Consider the following 19,171-nt stretch of genomic DNA (forward strand, 5'->3'; position numbering starts at 1 on the left):
CTTGATTTAGTGATTTAAAATGTAAACTCATTGATCGATAGTTACTTACAACCAGATACTTTTAGATTGCTCTGGTACTGTTAAAATATTGCTAATCCACTGCTCTCATAGATTATACCTGTACCTATAATTAATTATTTTTTTCTGACCTAAACATCAGCAGCCTAGAGGCTATTTTAGTTTAACCCTAACTGGTAGGCTAGCTCACAGGGCTCAGCCTGACTTTGTTAACACTAGCCCTAGAAAGAGCCGTGCTTCGCTGAATCTACCACCGGATCGGAAACGCGACCCACTGAGAAGATCCCGCAAGAAACTCAGTTGGTTGTGTTTGTGGGTAGTTATCCAACAATCCCGTTAGCGACATGTTGTTTCAGGTCACTCCGTTTCGCAGTGCTGCTACCCGCCTCCATGTGCTTTATGAGTACAATACTGATCATACTAATAGTATTCCACATTTACACTTAAACGGAAACTTGTCTGCAATGTTATTTCTTTATTATCGTTATTATAAGCCGCGGCAATAACGAAACGAATCTAAAATGGCGGCGGCGATCATGCGCTCTCACTCTAAGCTGTTGTTGTCTTTAGTCGCACACGGCGTGTACTGCATGCAAAAAAAATCAGTTCTGATTTTGTTGTTGAGTTCGAGTTTTTTCACTTTTGAGTTGTGCGACTTAGATGACCGGCAGCAAAAGTGTCTATGCAAGTTACATCCCAGATGAGACAACTCCCCTCTGCCAGGGCATAAAGTAAAGTAAAGTACATTCTCATTTGTTTTTTTATATTTTTTTACAATTTTTTTTTATTGCTAGATGAGTGGACGAGCTCACAGCCCACCTGGTGTTAAGTGGTTACTGGAGCCCATAGACATTTACGACGTAAATGCGCCACCCACCTTGAGATATAAGTTCTAAGGTCTCAAGTATAGTTACAACAACGGCTGCCCCGCCCTTCAAACCGAAACGCATTACTGCTTCACGGCAGAAATAGGCAGGGTGGTGGTACCCACCCGCGCGAACTCACAAGAGGTCCTACCACCAGTAATTACGCAAATTATAATTTTGCGGGTTTCATTTTTATTACACGATGTTATTCCTTCACCGTGGAAGTCAATCGTGAACATTTGTTGAGTACGTATTTCATTAGAAAAATTAGTACCCGCCTGAGATTCGAAGACCGGTGCATCGCTCAACACGAATGCACCTGACGTCTTATCCGTTAGGCCACGACGACTTCAAACAACTTTTTCTTTCTATATTTCTTTTTATTTGTTGACCCTACCATCAGTCAGTGCAGGTACATAGACGCCATTTTCGATTCGATTCTTTATTGGCGCGGCTTATACAAAAAGTTTGTTTTGGTGTGTTTCCAACGGGATACGTTATTGGTATTGTCGTAACAGCAGCGCGACGTTTGTTCTGACACTATTCGACTCTCAACCAACTGCCGTGTTTGGTTTTATTACCGATAAAATATATTTTTTTATTAAGCAACTCGACTTACGTGTTCATTTTCAGGATATGTTTGAATGAATGGACGTAATGATCATTCATTCAAACAAAAAAGTTATTGTGTGCACAGTCAGTAATATGGTGTTCGTGTAGAACCATAGATAATACACTTAATATTTAATTGTAGAACATGCCTAACCATTATGGAGGGTAGGTACGTATTGAGAACTGTCATAAATGAGAGACAATTGAAAAGTGTAGAGAAAATTACCACTCAAAAACACACCAAAATAGCGCTAGTGTCGCAAGTGGTGCGATATGAATGTAGCAGCCGTAAACAGAGTGTCGTGTGTTGATTTCGACAATTTAATGTCAAACTTTTGGCGCTGTTTATGAAAATGCACCGCTTGCTACGGTGGCGCATCCCTAATTGCTCGCATTCCGAAGAACACTTTTTCATACACCCAGAATGTGATACTTATTTCTACCCTCCATATTCTTAAAAAACCAATGTTGTAACCATAAACTTTTGAAGCCAGCTTTAAGCACGTTTTTAATTTCACGGCTGTTGGTTTTTTATTACTACATCGTTGTTGACGACACGTCAGTGGATTATTTCACGATACTCGAAAAATGTTTTAATGAGAGATATTTCACGCGCCTTACTATCGTCACTTAGTTTTAAGTTTAGGTAATTTAATCTAAATAAGTAATCATTTTATGTTCTTCATGAAGAATTAACAAATTTTAGAATTCTATATTTCCGATATTCTATATTCTAACGAATAGGACATATTTTTCAGCACATGTTTTAGATCGGAAAATAATAATTTAATTTAAATAATAATTTGGTTCTTTTTTGCATAGCATTTTCCATAGCGTGTGGAAAAGATAACATTATTTTTAATTTATCCTCTAAAATTATTTGGTTTCAATAATTAAGATTAGTATTAACCTAGTGAAGCTAAGCTCAATTTGATAGGAATAAGAACTTCATAGGGTTGCCACACAAATTTACTTGTAAGTCACATTCAAATTTAGATCTGGCTATTTTTAATATGGCAATTCTTGAGTTCTAGTGTCGCTAGTTTATTGTCTTTTCGGCAAAATACGTAATCATCAAATTTTTCCATTATTTTTATTATTTCGTTTGTTCTATGTTAAATTCATAACTAAAATGCCTTTGCTAGAAGCGTTTTTAGGGAAACATCTTCTAATTCTGAGCCTTTTCTTTTTCAGACTTTTTTTTGTAATTTATATATTTTAGTTTAATGTTAAATTAATTAATCATATATTTTTTCATTGACAGTATCTTGTATTTTAATCGGTAGCGAAATGTTTATTTAAGAAGCGTTTATCGCCATATTGCTCTTTAGTCTGCTTCCTATCATTGGCAATATCGTTGGCTTCTATGGCATCGTTGAAGCTAAGATTTAGAATCATTAATTTACTTTATGATAAGTATGTTTCATTGTGAAAGATGTGTGTATGTTAAGTAGTTAATTATTTTATTATGTGATAAATTTAATTTGTATACATTATTCTAATTTAGTATTAATGATGTGTGAAAATGAAGAAAACTATGAAAAAAAAAACGAATTTAAAAATTATATAAAAATGCGTATATTGCGTATCTAATTGTAATTATCGGTCTCAAATTAGCTTTTGTAGGGTGTCTGTTCTTTTTTCAGTATTATTTGTTTTAATTCTATAAAATAAAATCTCTTAAAGATTAACAGACGGGTAAAGATACGGTAAAATAAATTTTTAAACATGGATAGAGATTGGACAAATTGACGGATATCAAAAATGACATGCGTCAAAATTGAGTGACAGATCAGTAGGATAAATTTATTATAGACGATTTTTTAATAATTATTATTGATACACTAAAACTGCTGTATTTTTCACTATTTAAATATTAAAGTAAATTAAGTAATATTTTTGGAAAGATTATCTGAATGCATTATATTTTAGTCCCTCCAGAAATCTCGTCACTTAATGTCGATCGAATACTTCTGTTAAGTTCGTTCTGTTGTTAACATAAATCTTTGCAAAAAAATTGCATTAAAAAAAAATCTATTTACATAAAATTTATAGAAAAAATGACAGAGCAAAAATTAAAGACAAACGTCAATTTGAAAACTGATAGATTGTTTATGTCTATCGATAACTTTGTCAAACCGTCCAATGACACTTGAAAAACATGGCGGGTGTAATTCTGGATGGACGTTTTAAACAGTATAGCTACTCTTCATATAATTTTGATATTTTTTTATTGTCTTAATTGAAGCAGCTATTGGCTCAGCTTCTGATTTTTTATCATCATAATTTCTAATAATCCTATCGTACTTATTTCGTTTGCACCTACCACTATGTACTCGCGTCTACATGTAGTATTTTAATCATATCGTAGTATTTTAGGTCGTCAAATTTTATCGCTTGAAGCTTTACAAATTACAGTTTTTTTATAACTACGCTTAGTCTTAGATGAAGTTTAGTCTGTGATAGGAATTATTAGCGATTTTTACTGTGATCATGAATACGGTCGAACCACAATTGTTACCAAGTTTAGGTACAAACAGCAAAACAAGTTTACTTTTCGCATTAAAATATTTATGTACTCAGAATAATTATTTGTAGTATTAAAAGTATAAGATAATCTGTCTGTCATAGGATGTTTTGGACGGCATTGCTCTTTGAATATTTTTTTATTGCCCATGTAGGCAGACGAGCATACGGCCCACCTGATGGTGAGTGGTTACCGTCGCCCATGGATTTCAGCAATGCCAGGGGCAGAGCCAAGCCGCTGCCTACCAAAATGTCAGTTCAACAAATCTATTCTTTAAATGGCACTCTGGCAAAATGTGCAATCTGAAACAGCCACCACAAATAGTCACCTATTCCGATAGTAGTTTTAACACTTTTCTGTGATATTCAAAATTAAGAAGATTCTGTGTTTATTATGTAATCTTCCAAGTGTATTACAACACGTAAACGTGTGGTTCTCACAATGGCCTCGGTCCGATTATTCTTTGACTAAGTAAACACCTTTTTAGACTATGCCAATTACGGCCGAGGTTAGAACTAGGGCAGAGTAGGAGGGGTCTTACACGGGCAGCACTATAAATCGACTCACGGCGCCGCGGCGCCCTTCCAAGGACGCGCGACCTACGGGTCATCGGGCTGATTATTAACCAACTTCGCCGGTCTCCGCAGTACGGCAGTACGTCCGGCCGCCCTGGCGATGTCACTGGTATTCCGGGATAGCTCACTGAGCCAGAACATGCCGATCGGGGACTATGACCCATACTGCTGTGTGCTTATTGGGAGTTATTTAACGTTCTCGATAGCGTAAAAGTTAAGTGAAATTTGTATGCAGTTGGAACAGCGCCCCTAGCGGCAAACGTAGGCAAATGTTCCAACTCCTTACAAATTTGAGTTAACTTTTACGCTATCGAGAACGTTAAAAAACTCGCACTAAGCACACTAATGCCGGTGCGCTAGAGTGACGGCAGTGTGCGGCGCAACCATGACCACCTCAGGTGACCGTGTGACCATCAGCGGGAGCCAGTAATTTTTATGGTAGGCAGCGGCTTGGCTCTGCCCCTGGCATTGCTGACGTCCATGAGCGACGGTGACCACTTACCATCAGGTGGGCCGTATGCTCGTCTGCCTACAAAGGCAATAAAAAAAAAACGTATCAGTTTGAATTCCGCTAGTCAATGTTTAATAGTAACTATCTATAGTAAAAAATGATATTAGCTCGAAACATATGATTTTACTAACATTTTGTTTTCGTACCTTTTATTTTTCAAAATAGCGCACAATATCTTTGATCGGAATTATATTTGTAATTGTTGAATAATTATAGTTCAACAGTAGGTAACTCTGTATTTTATTTCATTTTAGTATTATAATATTTATTAGGTAGATATTTAGGTTTTGTTTTAAGGTATATAATTATTTTAAGTGCGAAACTGCATGGTAATAATATTAAATGGGCTTACTTTAAAAATCTATTTAGCTAATTTGAAATTATTTTTAATGCACTCGGTCACTAGTGCAAATCAATGATGTACCTATTCTAATTTAATGTAAATAATAGTTTATTCTATTTTTTCTATTCTCTCACTTCATTTTGGTTTCACATTTAAATGTCTCACGGTAAGTAAAATGTTATTTTCTTTGAGGTAGTCAGCTAAATTACCAGCTTACTATATTATATTATCTGTGAGCTACGCTCATTGCCAGGGATAACGCTAGGCAACTTCATCTGTACTAATATATTAGTTTTATTAGATAAAAAACAGAAAATTCCAAGTACATACCTAGTTAAGACTAAAATTAAAATGAATCCATATTATTTCATTTCAATTTGATTTTCATACAAAATTCTAAAACATTTAATTTAAAAAAACCGTTTAATATTGAATGACATTGAATTCAAAATGGCGCTTTATAATTATAATGAGTAGGTATTTGTTACATCTTAGCCGTCAGGTTTCTAACCCTTTTAAGTGTTTTGGAAACCAATGAATTCAATGATGTAGGTTTACGGTAATGCAAAAGGAAAAAAAAAAGGTAATTTATTAATCTATTCTTTTTTTATCATAGTAAGTAGGTACATATTAGCCATCACGCTCGGCTATCAAAATATTTATTTAAAATAAACCATTTTTCATTTAAATTACATTAGCCTGTTTCGATTGATTTCGATTGCTTGTATGATTCACAAGAGGCTCTCAAAAACAAATGAAGTCACACGGATAGTTTTTAGGAATAAAACTAAAATTTGAATTAATTAAGACTTTGAAGTACAAAATACGTCATCACATATATTATTAAAACATCAATTAATTTTGTGGTACCTAGTAAATATTTTACTTTGATTTTATATGTTGTGAGAATGCTCTGTTTCAAGAATTTAATAAAAGTAAATATTTTTGTAATTGTACAATTGCTTGCAACGACAATTTGGATACAGTTTAAATCACAGTGCATATTATGATTTTAATGCATTAATTGTAATAATTTTACTTTCAAAAGACAAATTCAGTCAATCCTTCTAATGTGTTTACTGTACAAGTAGTTATTCTTGATCGACAATTTATTACTTTTCATAACAATAATTGTTTTCATTGGCGATTTTATTTCAAAAAAGTAACTTTGAAACCAGCCTTCGCAGTATCGTTAGCGTATTTCTCTATTCATAGCTTTATTACCTAAACTTACATTTTTATTTCACGAACTATTTAAATTATTTTTTCCGTTTTGGAGCCAAGTAATTATGACGTTTTTTATAAATTAGTTTTTGGCACTGAAGTAGGAAACCTAGCTAATGCTAAAAAACTGGTCTAATCTATGGTTAGGAATAGGCAAAAAAAGAGAAAGAATCTATGTTTATTTTTTAGTTTGTTTTAGCCCCAAATGAAATTTGTTTTGTAAAAATAACCCGCTACCAAAAGTTTCCGGTTCTCTATTGTTGTAAGCCAGAAAAATCAACCACGTATTTTAAGATAAGTATAAATCTGAATTCGATTGCAAGCAAATGTATCTTTATTTGCGAAGATTCAACTGTTGGCACGTCTCTAACGCATCAATGAAAAGGTAAACATGAGCTGGAGTGCTATATATATTGTTATGTAGATATTATGTATTTCGCACACTAAGATCTCATGAAAAAGCATAAAAAGCAGGGTTACTAGAAACTGTCGCTTCAATTATGAAAGCCTGGGCCATTTTATAATTGGCAACACAATTATAAATGCTAGTCTTTTTAGCATATTGTTTTAAAATAGTGGCAGCACAGAAATATTTGTTTTATATATTATCACTAAATGATGATTAAATGTTTGTATGCGGTTAGATGCAGAATTGCATGGATACCTTTTTATTTCATAATCCTAAAAACCTTTGATTATAGTTGCATATTAAAAATAAATATGGCGTCACTAAGTTAGGTAGGTACTGTAGGTAGTGGACTAAACTGTGCACTAAGTGTACGAGCCAAGACGAGCCGACCTGATGGTGATTGGTTATCGTCGCTCATGGAGGTCAGCTATGCCAGGGGCAGAGCTAAGCCGCTGCCTACCGTAGCACACTATCTATGTTTGCCAAAGTTGCGGCTTTAGAAATATAGTTACCGGCGAGGAAATCAATTTTACATACGATAATTATTTTGATTGACACTACAATAGTTGAATACAGAAAAGTAGGATTGTAATGTAACTACTATAGTCTACTATAGTGTAACTACTATAGTCGATAGATGGCGCTATTTAATTAAATGCTCATGATCAATAGTGGTGTCCATGGAGTTTTGCAGCCCGTTGTAGAACATTTTATGTACGGTACCTATTATACCATATTTTTGTTTTATTGTTGTGACGTAGGTTATTAAAAAAAAAACATAAATAAAATATTGTTTATGGAGCTTAAAACAAAAGTAATTTTAGTTAAATGACTCGGGTAGAATAGAGAATAATTCAGTGAGATACAAAAGATATCGAGCTCAAATTATTAGCACCTTAAGTTAGATTCGTGAATTTCTATAGAGAAGGCTCTGAAATCGCAAATTTTTCACACGATTCAGAGGCGTGTCGAATCAAGTTCAAAATGGTGTGTGCCGATATCTGTTTGAGCATTTCAATTTAGATTCAGGGTTCTAACAGCATCCAATAGTTCAGACGCTGTGTGTTACATACTTAGCTTAGGTCTTCTTGAGGCTTTGCCCACATATAAAGCTGAGTGGCAGCAGGTTGTGATTGTTCATCAGGTTTGAGCCCCGTGAGCTCACCTACAAAAGTTAGGGTTACGCTGATATAGCCTCTCAAGGCTATCAGCTAAGGTAGGAAAAAAAAAAAAAAGTGATTGATATCTATGGGCTATGGTAAAATCAGCATACTTAGGGACAATAAAAACTGATTACAACCACTTTATTAAATGATCTCTTAAAGTTAATTACTTAGGAAATCATGTCAGTTTAGAAATTAAGAAATCTCATTGACATAATGTGTTATTAAACCCAAATTGTATATTTTGTTTATTTATCGGCGTTTTACCTGTGTTTTTAAGTATGTAAAAAAATGTGAGTAATACAGTTAAAGTTCTTGGTAATTATGAAATAGTAGCTTTGATGAACAATTGGTGTTTGAGTACCTAGTTACAAAGAGGGCATGTTTCATAGTTTTTTGCAGTCTTAGTTAACTGTGGTGGTCATACCACTAAAACTATTCTTCCTAGAGAAATAATATTAATTGAATATCTTAAATAATTTTTAGCTCGCAGATTCGTTGCCGTGTAAGTCTAGATTAAAATATAAAATGATGATATACTGATTATCAATATGAGAGAATTCATATCGGAAATTTTGTATCACATTGAAATATTTTCTATTTTAATGAAGAATCTAGATTCCTAGCTTAGTAATATGTTTTTTATAGAATGTAATTTTTAAATTATGATTGTATTTTGCCAATGTTCACTGTCGTTAATGACAAAAATCTGCCATTTTTACGTACCCATAGTTTTTAAAGATTGTATTAAATGTATATGTGATCAGGAATGCTGTTTTATTTTTTTAATTGACTTTGTGGCAAAGTAGTCACTGCCCTAATCTGCTGCCCGTAAAACTCTTGGGTTCAATTCTAATAATGGATGAAGAAGTTTGTTTGCCGTTTCTGGGTATTTAATATCTAAATATGTTTAACATATTTAAGTATGTATTACTATCTCTGGTTTCCGCAGGAAATACTAGTTTGAAGGTAGGTGAATGATGTACCCTTTCTCCGTTAATTATTAACATGTAGTTGTGTTGAAGCTAGCAGAGCTCTCATTCTTCTATGCATTTAAATTTGACTTTAATTATGCAATCATTGCATTCCAATTCATAGTGCGGAATGCTGTTTAATAAAAAAAAATCTAATAATCTTGAACAATCCCATCTATAAAACGGTGAATTGATTTCATGTTGGAGTCTTGTCTTATAATGTGCTTGAATGACTCCATACAATGTATTATGTAATTAAAAATGTTACACATTTACTATTCCCATTAGAGGATTTAAATTAGATATTAAGGCAATTTTTCTTATGAATAACTAATATATGAGTTTTCTTAAAATATAAAAATATTTCAAGTACATACAAAAATGCGCAAGACATCCCTGTATCATCACACGGAGAAAAACACGTCTTATATGAGGGGCATCACAATATAAGGAGGATATATATTTAGAATTTCTGAAAGTAATAAAAATCTATTCTTATTCTATCATTTATTTCTATATCTTAATTAACGTAATTAGAGTTGTTGAACTGAGTTATGAAAAAAAAAATTGTATCTAATAGCATTCTGTCCAATACTTTTAGGTGAATGACAATTACACATTAAAACAACTTTACATACAAATATATATCATTTCCAGTCTAGTCTACTTCAAACAGGGACAGAATTTTTAATATTGTGAATATATCTTGGTTTCCATAGTAATGACACATTACTCCCATGTGTGTGGTGAATTCTGGAATATTTCGCTAAACTTTTAAACAAAAAACCAAATCTTTTAGAATTGTTTTTGGAACTATCCACATTAGTACTAGCTATAAATACCATAAAATACATTGAGAATGAAGTAGTACTGACAATTTTGGACACAATGTCATTAAAAACTTATTGAAAATTTATTTTTGTTTTGTCTAGTTTTTGTACTCACCAGTGTAAACACAATATATCAGATCCTGTGAAGTAATTACATGTTACATTACAAAATATAAAGTTAATTACCTAAATGTATATTTTTATCATGTCTAGTATTTAACAGTCACTATGGAATATATTGTAATGAACAAAAAATTCTAAGCTGATTTTGTTACAAGAATGTTACTGTTAATTCGTTTGAAAGTCTTACTATTTAATATTAAAACTAAATAAGAATCTTATTCATATATTTACAGTGGATGTCCGAGTAATTTTATTTCACTTTTAACTTCCTCGTACAAATCTTTATAATCCTCATGTTCTTTGACAAGTACCATGATGCATCCTCGCATTGTACCCATGGCGGCACCGATATCCTTCCTACTTGGAGTGTAACAGTATTGGACGTCCTTCTCCTCGCAAACCGCAGGTAGGTGACACATGATTTCTATGGGTGAAATGTCTCCAGCAAAGAAAACCATGCTGTCGATAAAAGAAATGTGAACATTTTATTAAAGGTTAAGTAAATTTATTTAATGTGATACAGATTTTTTATTTATTTTAAAATATGTTTAAGACCATTTTAGCTATGTAATGCCCATATACTTTATTCCACATACATCATATGTGTGAATATGCCCATGAGATATGTGGGTGAAGTTTTAACCTATCAGAGGATAGGTAGTAGGTAGGTACTGCAATGTATGAATGCTTCGTGAGAGCAATAGGCAGGATGGTACCAGCCCGCGCGGGTTCACAATATGCTCAACGGCCAATAAAAACAGGGGGCTAGGTTTGATATATTAGAAATATTTAGAATTTTGGGTTTCCTGCCTTGTATTTAGATTAAAGTGTTGTTCTGAAGAAGTCTAGACCGTGCCTTACGGCGACACAGACATAGCGATTTCTGTGGAATTTAGTATCAAACTTTGTAAATTCTGATGTCGAGCGATGTGACAAACAACACTAGTAACAAAAGGTAAGTTAATCAACATTTACCAAATCGAACTTATTACTATAGCATTAGAGTATAGTAGCCAAGAAGATAACATTTAACAATTTAATCCACGAAAAACTTCGTTACCACATATCAACATAACCTCGAAATTAAATAATTCGAGAAATCTAACTCACCCCTTTTCACCCAGACGTAACTGCTTCTGAACGATTTTCAGGCCGTTTCTGATATAGTTCTTATGGTTACTCGATTTCTTAATAAGTTTATATATCTTTTTGGTGAGTTTTTTTGTGGCCATCGGTTTCGCTATTATACTACAATGTTCGACTTTTTCATCGTGGCTTTGCGGTTCAGCTTTAATGCTGACATCAGCCTGGTCTTCCTGTTCGACCGGTTCTTGCTTTACTTTACCCATAATTTCAGATTTTTATTTATAACTTATTTAAGTTAAAATTATCAACACGTGTAGACACAAGCGTAGTTTAGTCCTTGATGACATTAAGTTGATGTTTGCTTGCCTTGTATTCCCTTTGCCTATTAGACAGGCAAAAGAAGTATAGACTATACAGCCAAATATATTATTTAAATAGTGTAATGTAAAAAACCCATACTTAGGTAAACTTGAATACGGCCCACTTGATGGTGATAGATGGGTTCTTAGATCACAATGAGTTTTTTGGGAGAAGCTAAGAAGCTAGTTACTGAATGGAAATTTCATGTTGGTGGTTAATTTTAATATCTATTGTTCGGACTAAAGCACATTAGCGTTATTATATGTTCTCAAAAAGTTAGTTATATGTATTTAAATAAGAGTCACGTTGCCACTGCATAGGTCTCTTGACTTCATAAATCTTTCCTTTGTTGGAAGTGACAAGCTGTTGTCATAGCAACAGGGACGTCAACAAATTCTACTAAATAACAAAAAAAAATATACCGATTCTTGAATTCGAGTAAATAAAGACGAATTTAATTATCATGAAGACTTGATATCACAACTTCGAATAAGATCCATAAATAAACTTTGAATTCCAAGCAATATCGAATTATGGTAAGTTGAAAGGCGTTAAACATCGCTTATATAAAATTAATAACTAAATATGGTTGCATTCGTAAATTTTTTCAGGGTCTGCTAGATATATTAAAGAAACTGCGATCTAATCCGGAGAAAGAGCTTCGTTTGCTGCTGTTAGGGCTGGACAATGCTGGAAAGACGACTCTATTGAAGCAATTGGCTTCGGAAGACGTGAACCACGTTATCCCGACCGCTGGTTTTAATATAAAATCGGTGTTATCGAATGGCTTCAAGCTAAATGTTTGGGATATCGGTGGACAGAGGAAGATCAGGCCTTATTGGAGGAATTATTTTGAGAACACCGATATTTTGGTATGCTATTGATTTATTTATAACGAATTTTAAATTACATTTTTAGAAAAAAATTTTTAGAGAGCACACGGACATGGGCCTTGTAGATGGTACAGCCATAAATATACTCTTAATTGTATTGGTCATAAGCGTCATCCGTCAAATCAGGACGTAGTCGCGCAGCAAAACTGTGCAGGGTTGTGGTACAAATGGGCACTCAATATCTACGCTTTATTCAAAGTTAGTTCGGGAAGTGAGACGAACAATGAAGGGTAGCTAGGTGTACTGAAATAGGTGGCTGACTGGTGGCACTTACCCGTGCAGACTAACAAGATGCCCCACCACCAGTGATTGCGCAACATATAATCTTTGCGGGTTTGGTTCTCAATATACGATTTTATATCTAAATCGTGGACGTCACTCGTGAACACGTGTGAAGTAGATAATAATATGTATTTCATAAAAAAATGATCGGGCGCCTTATTTATTAGGCCTCGGCTTAACTCCAACAATAATCGTAATACGAGAACCTTAAAAAGTTCGCGTGAGCAACCTCATTTCTGAATATTGCTACTGTGGCGCACTTTTTCCCATAGAAAGCTTAACAACGTACGTACATCTTATGATGATTTTTTTCGGGCAACGCGGTGGTAAGGCTATGTAAATCGAATGTGTTGCGGCGCTAAGTTGATGCGCTAGAATTTTGCCCAATAGACGTCCAAAGACGTTCGGACAAAATAAATATGATAAACTCTAGAGACCGTCATATGACGTTGCGCCATTTCATAATTTAAAAAACACGACGTTGTAAGACGTTGCTCACGCGAACGTGTTAGATCGGCAACGGGCGTTTTGCTTTCTCACTTTTAACTGTAATACATTTGGATGTCTGATCCAGCTTTACCTCTGCCTTCGACTATTAAAGAAAACTGTTAAAATAACTTTACAGATCTACGTGGTCGATTGTTCAGATCACCATAGACTGGAGGAGACCAGTCTAGAATTAGCCGAGCTGCTTCTGGATGACAAGTTGCGCGCTGTTCCGCTGTTAGTTTACGCCAACAAACAGGACTTGGCGACCGGTGCGTATAGATAATTTGATTACATTCATTTTTGAAGTAATCTGTGTTTTTAATTTCACTTTTAAATAATCATTAAAGTAATTTGCATTGGTAGTTTTAGTTACAATTAATTATAAAAGTAATCTGTGTTGATAGTTTATCTTACAAATAATAAACTATTTGGCGGTAGTGAAGTGGTGTGATTTGTTTTGTGCTCACCGAAAGACTTCCAGGACATTGTGTGATAAAATACCGCTATAAATATTAATTTGCATTAATACTAGTAGCGTATCGGACGCCTGCACTCATAGGCACCGTTTTGCCTATTTTAATCACAAGCAGTCATGTCTTCTAATTAGAAGAATAAAGCACTCACACAATACAATTATATATTTTTTATTTTATTTTTTAGTGCCGTCTAGGCAGACGAGCATACGGCCCATCTGATTGTGAGTGATCATCGTCGCTCATGGACATCAGCGATGTCAGGGGCACAGCCAAGCCGCTGCCTACCACGAAATTATTACCAACTCCACTATCTTAACTGGTGGTAGGTGTAGGCAGCGGCTTGGCTCTGCCCTTGGCATTGCTGAAGTCCATGGGCGACGGTAACCACTCACCATCAGGTGGGCTGTATGCTCGTCTGCCTACAAAGGCAATAAAAAAAAAGGTACCACCACCCTGCCGTGAAGTAATTCGAGCGGGGCAGCCGTTACACTGTAAAAGCTGAGACTTAGAACTCATGTCTTAAGGTGGGTAGCGACATTTGCGTTGTAGATGTCTATGGGCTCCGATAACCACTTAACACCAGGTAGGCCGTGAGCTCGTCCATCCATAAAAGAAATATAAAAAAAAATATAAAAAAATTGTGCAATAATAAATGCGCAAAATCTACATGGGAAGAAATGTCTGATACAATCATGTTGGGTTTTTTTTATTCACAGCATTACCGGCTAGTGAGATAGCTCAACATCTCGGTCTGCACTTAATAAGAGACAGGACTTGGCAGATACAAGCGTGTGTGGCCACTGATGGTACTGGAGTTAAGGTTAATGTCTATTATATTTATACAATATCGTCATTACCGACCTGTGTGCTTAGTGTGAGATTTTTAACGTTCTCGACGGCGTAAAAGTTAACTTAGATTTGTATGCAGTTGGAACAGCGCCCCTAGCGGCAAACGTAGGCAAACGTTCCAACTCCATACAAATTTGAGTTAACTTTGACGCTATCGAGAACGTTAAAAAACTCGCACTAAACACACTGGTGTAGGTCGCGGGAATCTGCTAGATGCGGGCTTCATTTGACAGGTCGTTGTGGTAAGTCTTGGAAGAGTTCTATGTCCAGTTGTGGACGTCTGTCGCCTGCTAGATAGATGGTCACCATTTGATTTGATGCGCCCTTCCAAAGGATAAGGTTTTGATGGTTCAAATATTTGGAATGACTGTGGTGAAGTGATTAGTGCCTCTGATTCCTGCGCCAAGGGTCTTGGGATCGATTCCCACGTTAGGGAATGTTCATGTGACGAGCAAATTCAAAATCATTTATTTCAACTTGGATGTCATCAAAAACACACTTGTTGAATGTCAAAATGTAAAAGAAAATGTTAACTCTACCACCGGTTCCAAAAAAAAGCCACAGTCCTGAGAAGAACCGGCGAAACAAACTCAGCGGGCTTTTTTTTTTTTGTTTGCTCTTTGTCTGGGCATGTTTGTTTGCTCTTTGTCTGGGCTATATATTATCTGTTTTATATATTTAATCCGAAAACTGAGTGCGATTAGCCCGTACCACTGACCATGTCAATAGAATTGAAATGAAGTGTCAGTATGGCTTTTTGGCGGGAACGCGAGGAGTGAAGTTGTGTGATTTGTTTTATTTTGTCTATTTAGTGTTTCTTCAGGTTTAAATGTGTGATAACGGTGGTTTATTAACTGTTTAATATCTGTGAAAGTGCACAAATATGGGAAAATGAAACAAAGCCGCTGGACGTAACTTCTCGGGATCCTCCAAAAAGTCCACTGAAAAAATCTCAGTAAATTACCACCATTTTACTGAGATTATATTTCATCCCATATCATCTCATTTTATTTAATTTCATCCCAATTGATGAATGTCTCAAAAGTAATCATCTTCATTTCATTTCACTCCATATTAACATTTTTCATAAAAATAAGAAAATAAATTAAAATAAGGCATGACCTAAAGGTCTTAGTTACCAGGCCATAAAATCCCTTAAAAAAGTGTCAGTATGAAGCATGTTTGAGATATCTCAAGATTGGGTGGTAATCAGAATACGGCGCTCCTATCTTTTTATACCACACAACCATTGTGTAACAGCGGGACGGTAGTGTATACTATCTATCTATCTATCTAGTATGCTATGGGCTCTACCTATGCACTACCATCGGGAATTTGGCCACAATTCCTCTTAAATCGAATCATGAATTAACACGCGTGTTGTTTGTATCCACAGGAGGGCATGGAATGGGTTTGCAAGAATATCAACGTGAAAAAATAACAAATCATTCTCGGCCATATTTTGCGGTAAACACTGATTAAATGTAATATTAGTTTGGTATAGTTGTATGGTACAACTTTGCTCACGATCCGCTGTGTCTTCGATTGTTACGATTTTTGTTAAATGGCTTTTGATTAAGCGTTGTCACTGTTTTATCGTCAAGGTTTTGACCGTGAGCACAGAATTATGTAGGTGCTTACGTATTTAGCTTTAGAAAAGCTCGGGATTGTACCGGGCCTTTTGTCTCGTTTATTTAATAGAGGCGGAAAGAATACTTTACCTTTTAAAATTTTTTTTTAAGCTATAGCGTAGATTTTATCGCGTGCTTTGAGCGCGGTGACCGAATCAAGAAATTCCGTAACGAAAACAACCTAACACCTCTTCGCCTACCATGTAGCTCGCGCTCAACACATTCACACGTTGCGCTTGTGTAGTGTTTGCAAATAAGCGCGCAGCGTGACGTCGCACTGCATGCGCATCATGAAAAGTCTGCCCATCTCTCTCTTGCGCGGTCTTGCTTATGAGTGTGAAGGGGACAGTTAATGTTTTGCTTTAGTTAATGTTTATAAAAATAGCGTGGTCTTATTCTATTATTGTTTTAATATTAAATTATCATGGTCTAATTATAGTTGCATAAGTTGATAAAAAATGCTATGCAATAGCTTTACCGTGACAGTCCCCAAGTGCCACACGTGTTTTTATTTATTTATTTAAATAAACTTTTTTTTTAGTCTAACAGAAAACATGTCTGTAAGTCGTTTAAAGTATAAACTGATTTTCTTAAAATTTCTTAGTTATGCCACTTCGGTTGTAATAGTCGCGATATATTTAGCGAGAATCACATCAGAACTCGTGGGTTCCGCTGATATTTTTAAGTAATTTTCGATATTCATTGGTTATTACTTAGTAGTAATTGATCGCAATTGTACAATAAGCTTGCCTGTCAATAATACTTAAAGCGTAAACAAGATCTCTAACTATACTTAGCGTATAAAATAGCTTATTGTACTTAGCAAATAATTGATGTGTTTTCTAAGTTTAGTTATAATCACAGCGGACACTAAAGCCTTGTTCGTACTAGGCGAGTATTTTAGTCGAGTACCGAGTAATTTAGTAGCTAAATGTGTTTGAGCACCAAAAATTTAGTCGAGTAGGTTCGTAAATAATTTAGGCGAGTAGTTTAGCCGGTAAATTACTCGGTAATCGACTAAAATACTCGCCTAGTCCGAACAAGGCTTAAGGGAGAGAGTTTGATTTCCAGCTAATAATAATAATAATAATTTAATAAAACTCTTACGATATTATTAATAATGATGATATTATAATATGCTCGTAATTCAATTATGCGTATTTCTTGTTTATCCTCATAGATTATAATTGGTAAAAATAATATTTTCGATATTAAATTGATTTAAATAATTTTATGCATTACGTAGATTTAACTTCGTGTATTGAAATAAAACACATTTTTATGAAGGAACTGTTGTTTTATTTTTATTGATTGTAAATTATAAGTACACTATTTTGGTAAATTTGATTCATTAACATCGTATGGGTGAATTGTTATGAGCGAACAAAGCGGTGGAACAAAGTGTGGACTGATGAAAGAACAAATTAATTAGACCTCGGTCGGGTAATTAACATTGTTTTCCAACTTTGTTTGGGCTTCTTAAGTAGTTGCAAGACCGGGATTCGTATCTGTAGACCAGTGATTCTCAAACTTTTGCCGCGGACGCAATAATTTAATTATTTTAAATTTTAAACGCAAAAATAACAAAACGATGTATTGATAACACCTATATAAATACATCACCGTGTAAAAATGATTATGGATGTAAAATAAAAGAAAATCTTTTTTATATTATTCTGTTTAATAACATTTTGACACGTCATATAGATACATTTAATTTTAAATTTTACTCGTAAATAAAAATTGTAAATATTTTAAACAGTACACAGCTATTCTATGCTGTGTGCCATTTACAATATTTTTAAATTTTGCGGCGTGCTAGTGTTGCATCTGAGTAGTTGATTTTTCTCTACCTACTCGCTGGGGAAGAGTTGAGAATCACTGTCTTAGATTGTGTAACGCTGAACCACAGCAAGGAACCAAGAATTCGGAATTCAGGAATAGTTTTTAATATGGTATTTATACTCAAATCTGAATTATTTCGGCTTCAGTTTTATTTTTAATACGAAAACAGTGAAGTATACGAAGCAAGTCGAAAAAAAATGTAAATGTAGTTTCAATAAAGTTTGATTAAAAAAAAAAATGGTTCCTTTTTGCATTAATTAAACTTTAATATATCGGCTAAATTATATATTTTATTATTATTTAGTAACATTCTAGCACCATGTGTCCAGCGTATCTCTTAAAATTTAAATAAAAACAATTCTTTTTAATACACACATAAATAATACTATTATTATTAACATTTGAAATCGTTAATACTAGATCATGTTAAAAAAAAATCACATTTAAAACTAACTTAATATGATAATCGATTCAAAATACTTTTTAACCGATGAATGCAGATCCGGAAGAGGTTTGTCTCTCTTCTTATAGGTCCTGGCTTTTTTTTTTTTATTGCCTTTGTAGGCAGACGAGCATACGGCCCACCTGATGGTAAGTGGTTACCATCGCTCATGGACGTCAGCAATGCCAGGGGCAGAGCCAAGCCGCTGCCTGCACTATCTATTCCTGCTTGAAGCAGCCGAACGTTCCGATTCACGTGTGGGGCGTTCATTGAGACATTCGACCTCATTTCTCAGGCTAGGCACGTCGGCTCGTATCCTCGATTACAGCAATAGATAGTTTGTGGGTCACATTCAAATAATCACTCTTTAAGTACTGATAATATTTTCGTTTGAGATAATAGAAATAAATAAATAAATCGGCATTATATAATAATTATAAAGATAAATAGTATAGTGCCTTGTGGTTTGCACCGTACATTTTCAAAATGCCTTTTTTCACGTTAAATATATTGGGTCACGTTTGGACATATAAACTGTAAGGATGTATATATGTTCATAGAACGTCCGTTCAGTATCGTTGTAATTGCATATATTAAGTATATAATATATGTTACAGTTTGTTGTCGGTATATTATTATGCTT

The 19,171-nt window shown here is 34.5% G+C and overlaps 3 protein-coding genes and 1 long non-coding RNA gene across 4 annotated transcripts in view; 3 read left to right on the forward strand and 1 right to left on the reverse strand.

The window, feature by feature from the left end:
- The window catches only part of LOC105841626 (rho-related BTB domain-containing protein 1), a 30,791-nt gene extending 27,399 nt beyond the window's left edge, over window positions 1-3,392 (forward strand). Inside the window, exon 19 of the mRNA XM_038020692.2 lies at window positions 375-3,392. The gene's annotated coding sequence lies outside the window, so the exon portion shown is untranslated. The remainder of the gene's footprint in view (window positions 1-374) is intronic.
- Window positions 3,393-4,288: 896 nt separating this feature from the next.
- LOC134201491 (uncharacterized) lies at window positions 4,289-9,018 on the forward strand. The gene is made up of 2 exons (XR_009976828.1): window positions 4,289-8,541; window positions 8,735-9,018. It is a non-coding gene; the product is annotated as an uncharacterized LOC134201491 (long non-coding RNA).
- A 1,299-nt stretch (window positions 9,019-10,317) lies between these two features.
- Window positions 10,318-11,583, reverse strand: LOC732976 (nucleolar protein family A member 2). Its single transcript, NM_001046973.2, has 2 exons — window positions 11,286-11,583; window positions 10,318-10,634 (listed from the first exon to the last, which is right to left on the reverse strand). Exons 1-2 carry the CDS (start codon window positions 11,522-11,524, stop codon window positions 10,403-10,405), a joined length of 471 nt encoding a protein of 156 aa, NP_001040438.1. The 5' UTR covers window positions 11,525-11,583; the 3' UTR covers window positions 10,318-10,402.
- Window positions 11,584-11,983: 400 nt separating this feature from the next.
- On the forward strand, window positions 11,984-17,531 carry LOC101743357 (ADP-ribosylation factor-like protein 3). The gene is made up of 5 exons (XM_021347940.3): window positions 11,984-12,157; window positions 12,233-12,493; window positions 13,422-13,554; window positions 14,478-14,581; window positions 16,007-17,531. Exons 1-5 carry the CDS (start codon window positions 12,155-12,157, stop codon window positions 16,049-16,051), a joined length of 546 nt encoding a protein of 181 aa, XP_021203615.1. The 5' UTR covers window positions 11,984-12,154; the 3' UTR covers window positions 16,052-17,531.
- Window positions 17,532-19,171: the final 1,640 nt, after the last annotated feature.

Source organism: Bombyx mori, chromosome 26 (genome assembly GCF_030269925.1).
Source record: "Bombyx mori chromosome 26, ASM3026992v2".
Lineage (NCBI taxonomy): Eukaryota > Metazoa > Arthropoda > Insecta > Lepidoptera > Bombycidae > Bombyx > Bombyx mori.

What these genes read in the sequence shown, in the direction of transcription:
- LOC101743357 (XM_021347940.3), top strand. An exon ending in CAAACAGGACTTGGCGACCG is followed by an intron (nt 13,555 to 14,477) that starts GTGCGTATAGAT and finishes TTTTATTCACAG; the next exon opens with CATTACCGGCTAGTGAGATA. An exon ending in CTGATGGTACTGGAGTTAAG is followed by an intron (nt 14,582 to 16,006) that starts GTTAATGTCTAT and finishes TTGTATCCACAG; the next exon opens with GAGGGCATGGAATGGGTTTG.
- LOC732976 (NM_001046973.2), bottom strand. Translation starts at nt 11,524, where the DNA reads ATGGGTAAAGTAAAGCAAGAACCGGTCGAACAGGAAGACCAGGCTGAT. An exon ending in TTACGTCTGGGTGAAAAGGG is followed by an intron (nt 10,635 to 11,285) that starts GTGAGTTAGATT and finishes TTTTATCGACAG; the next exon opens with CATGGTTTTCTTTGCTGGAG.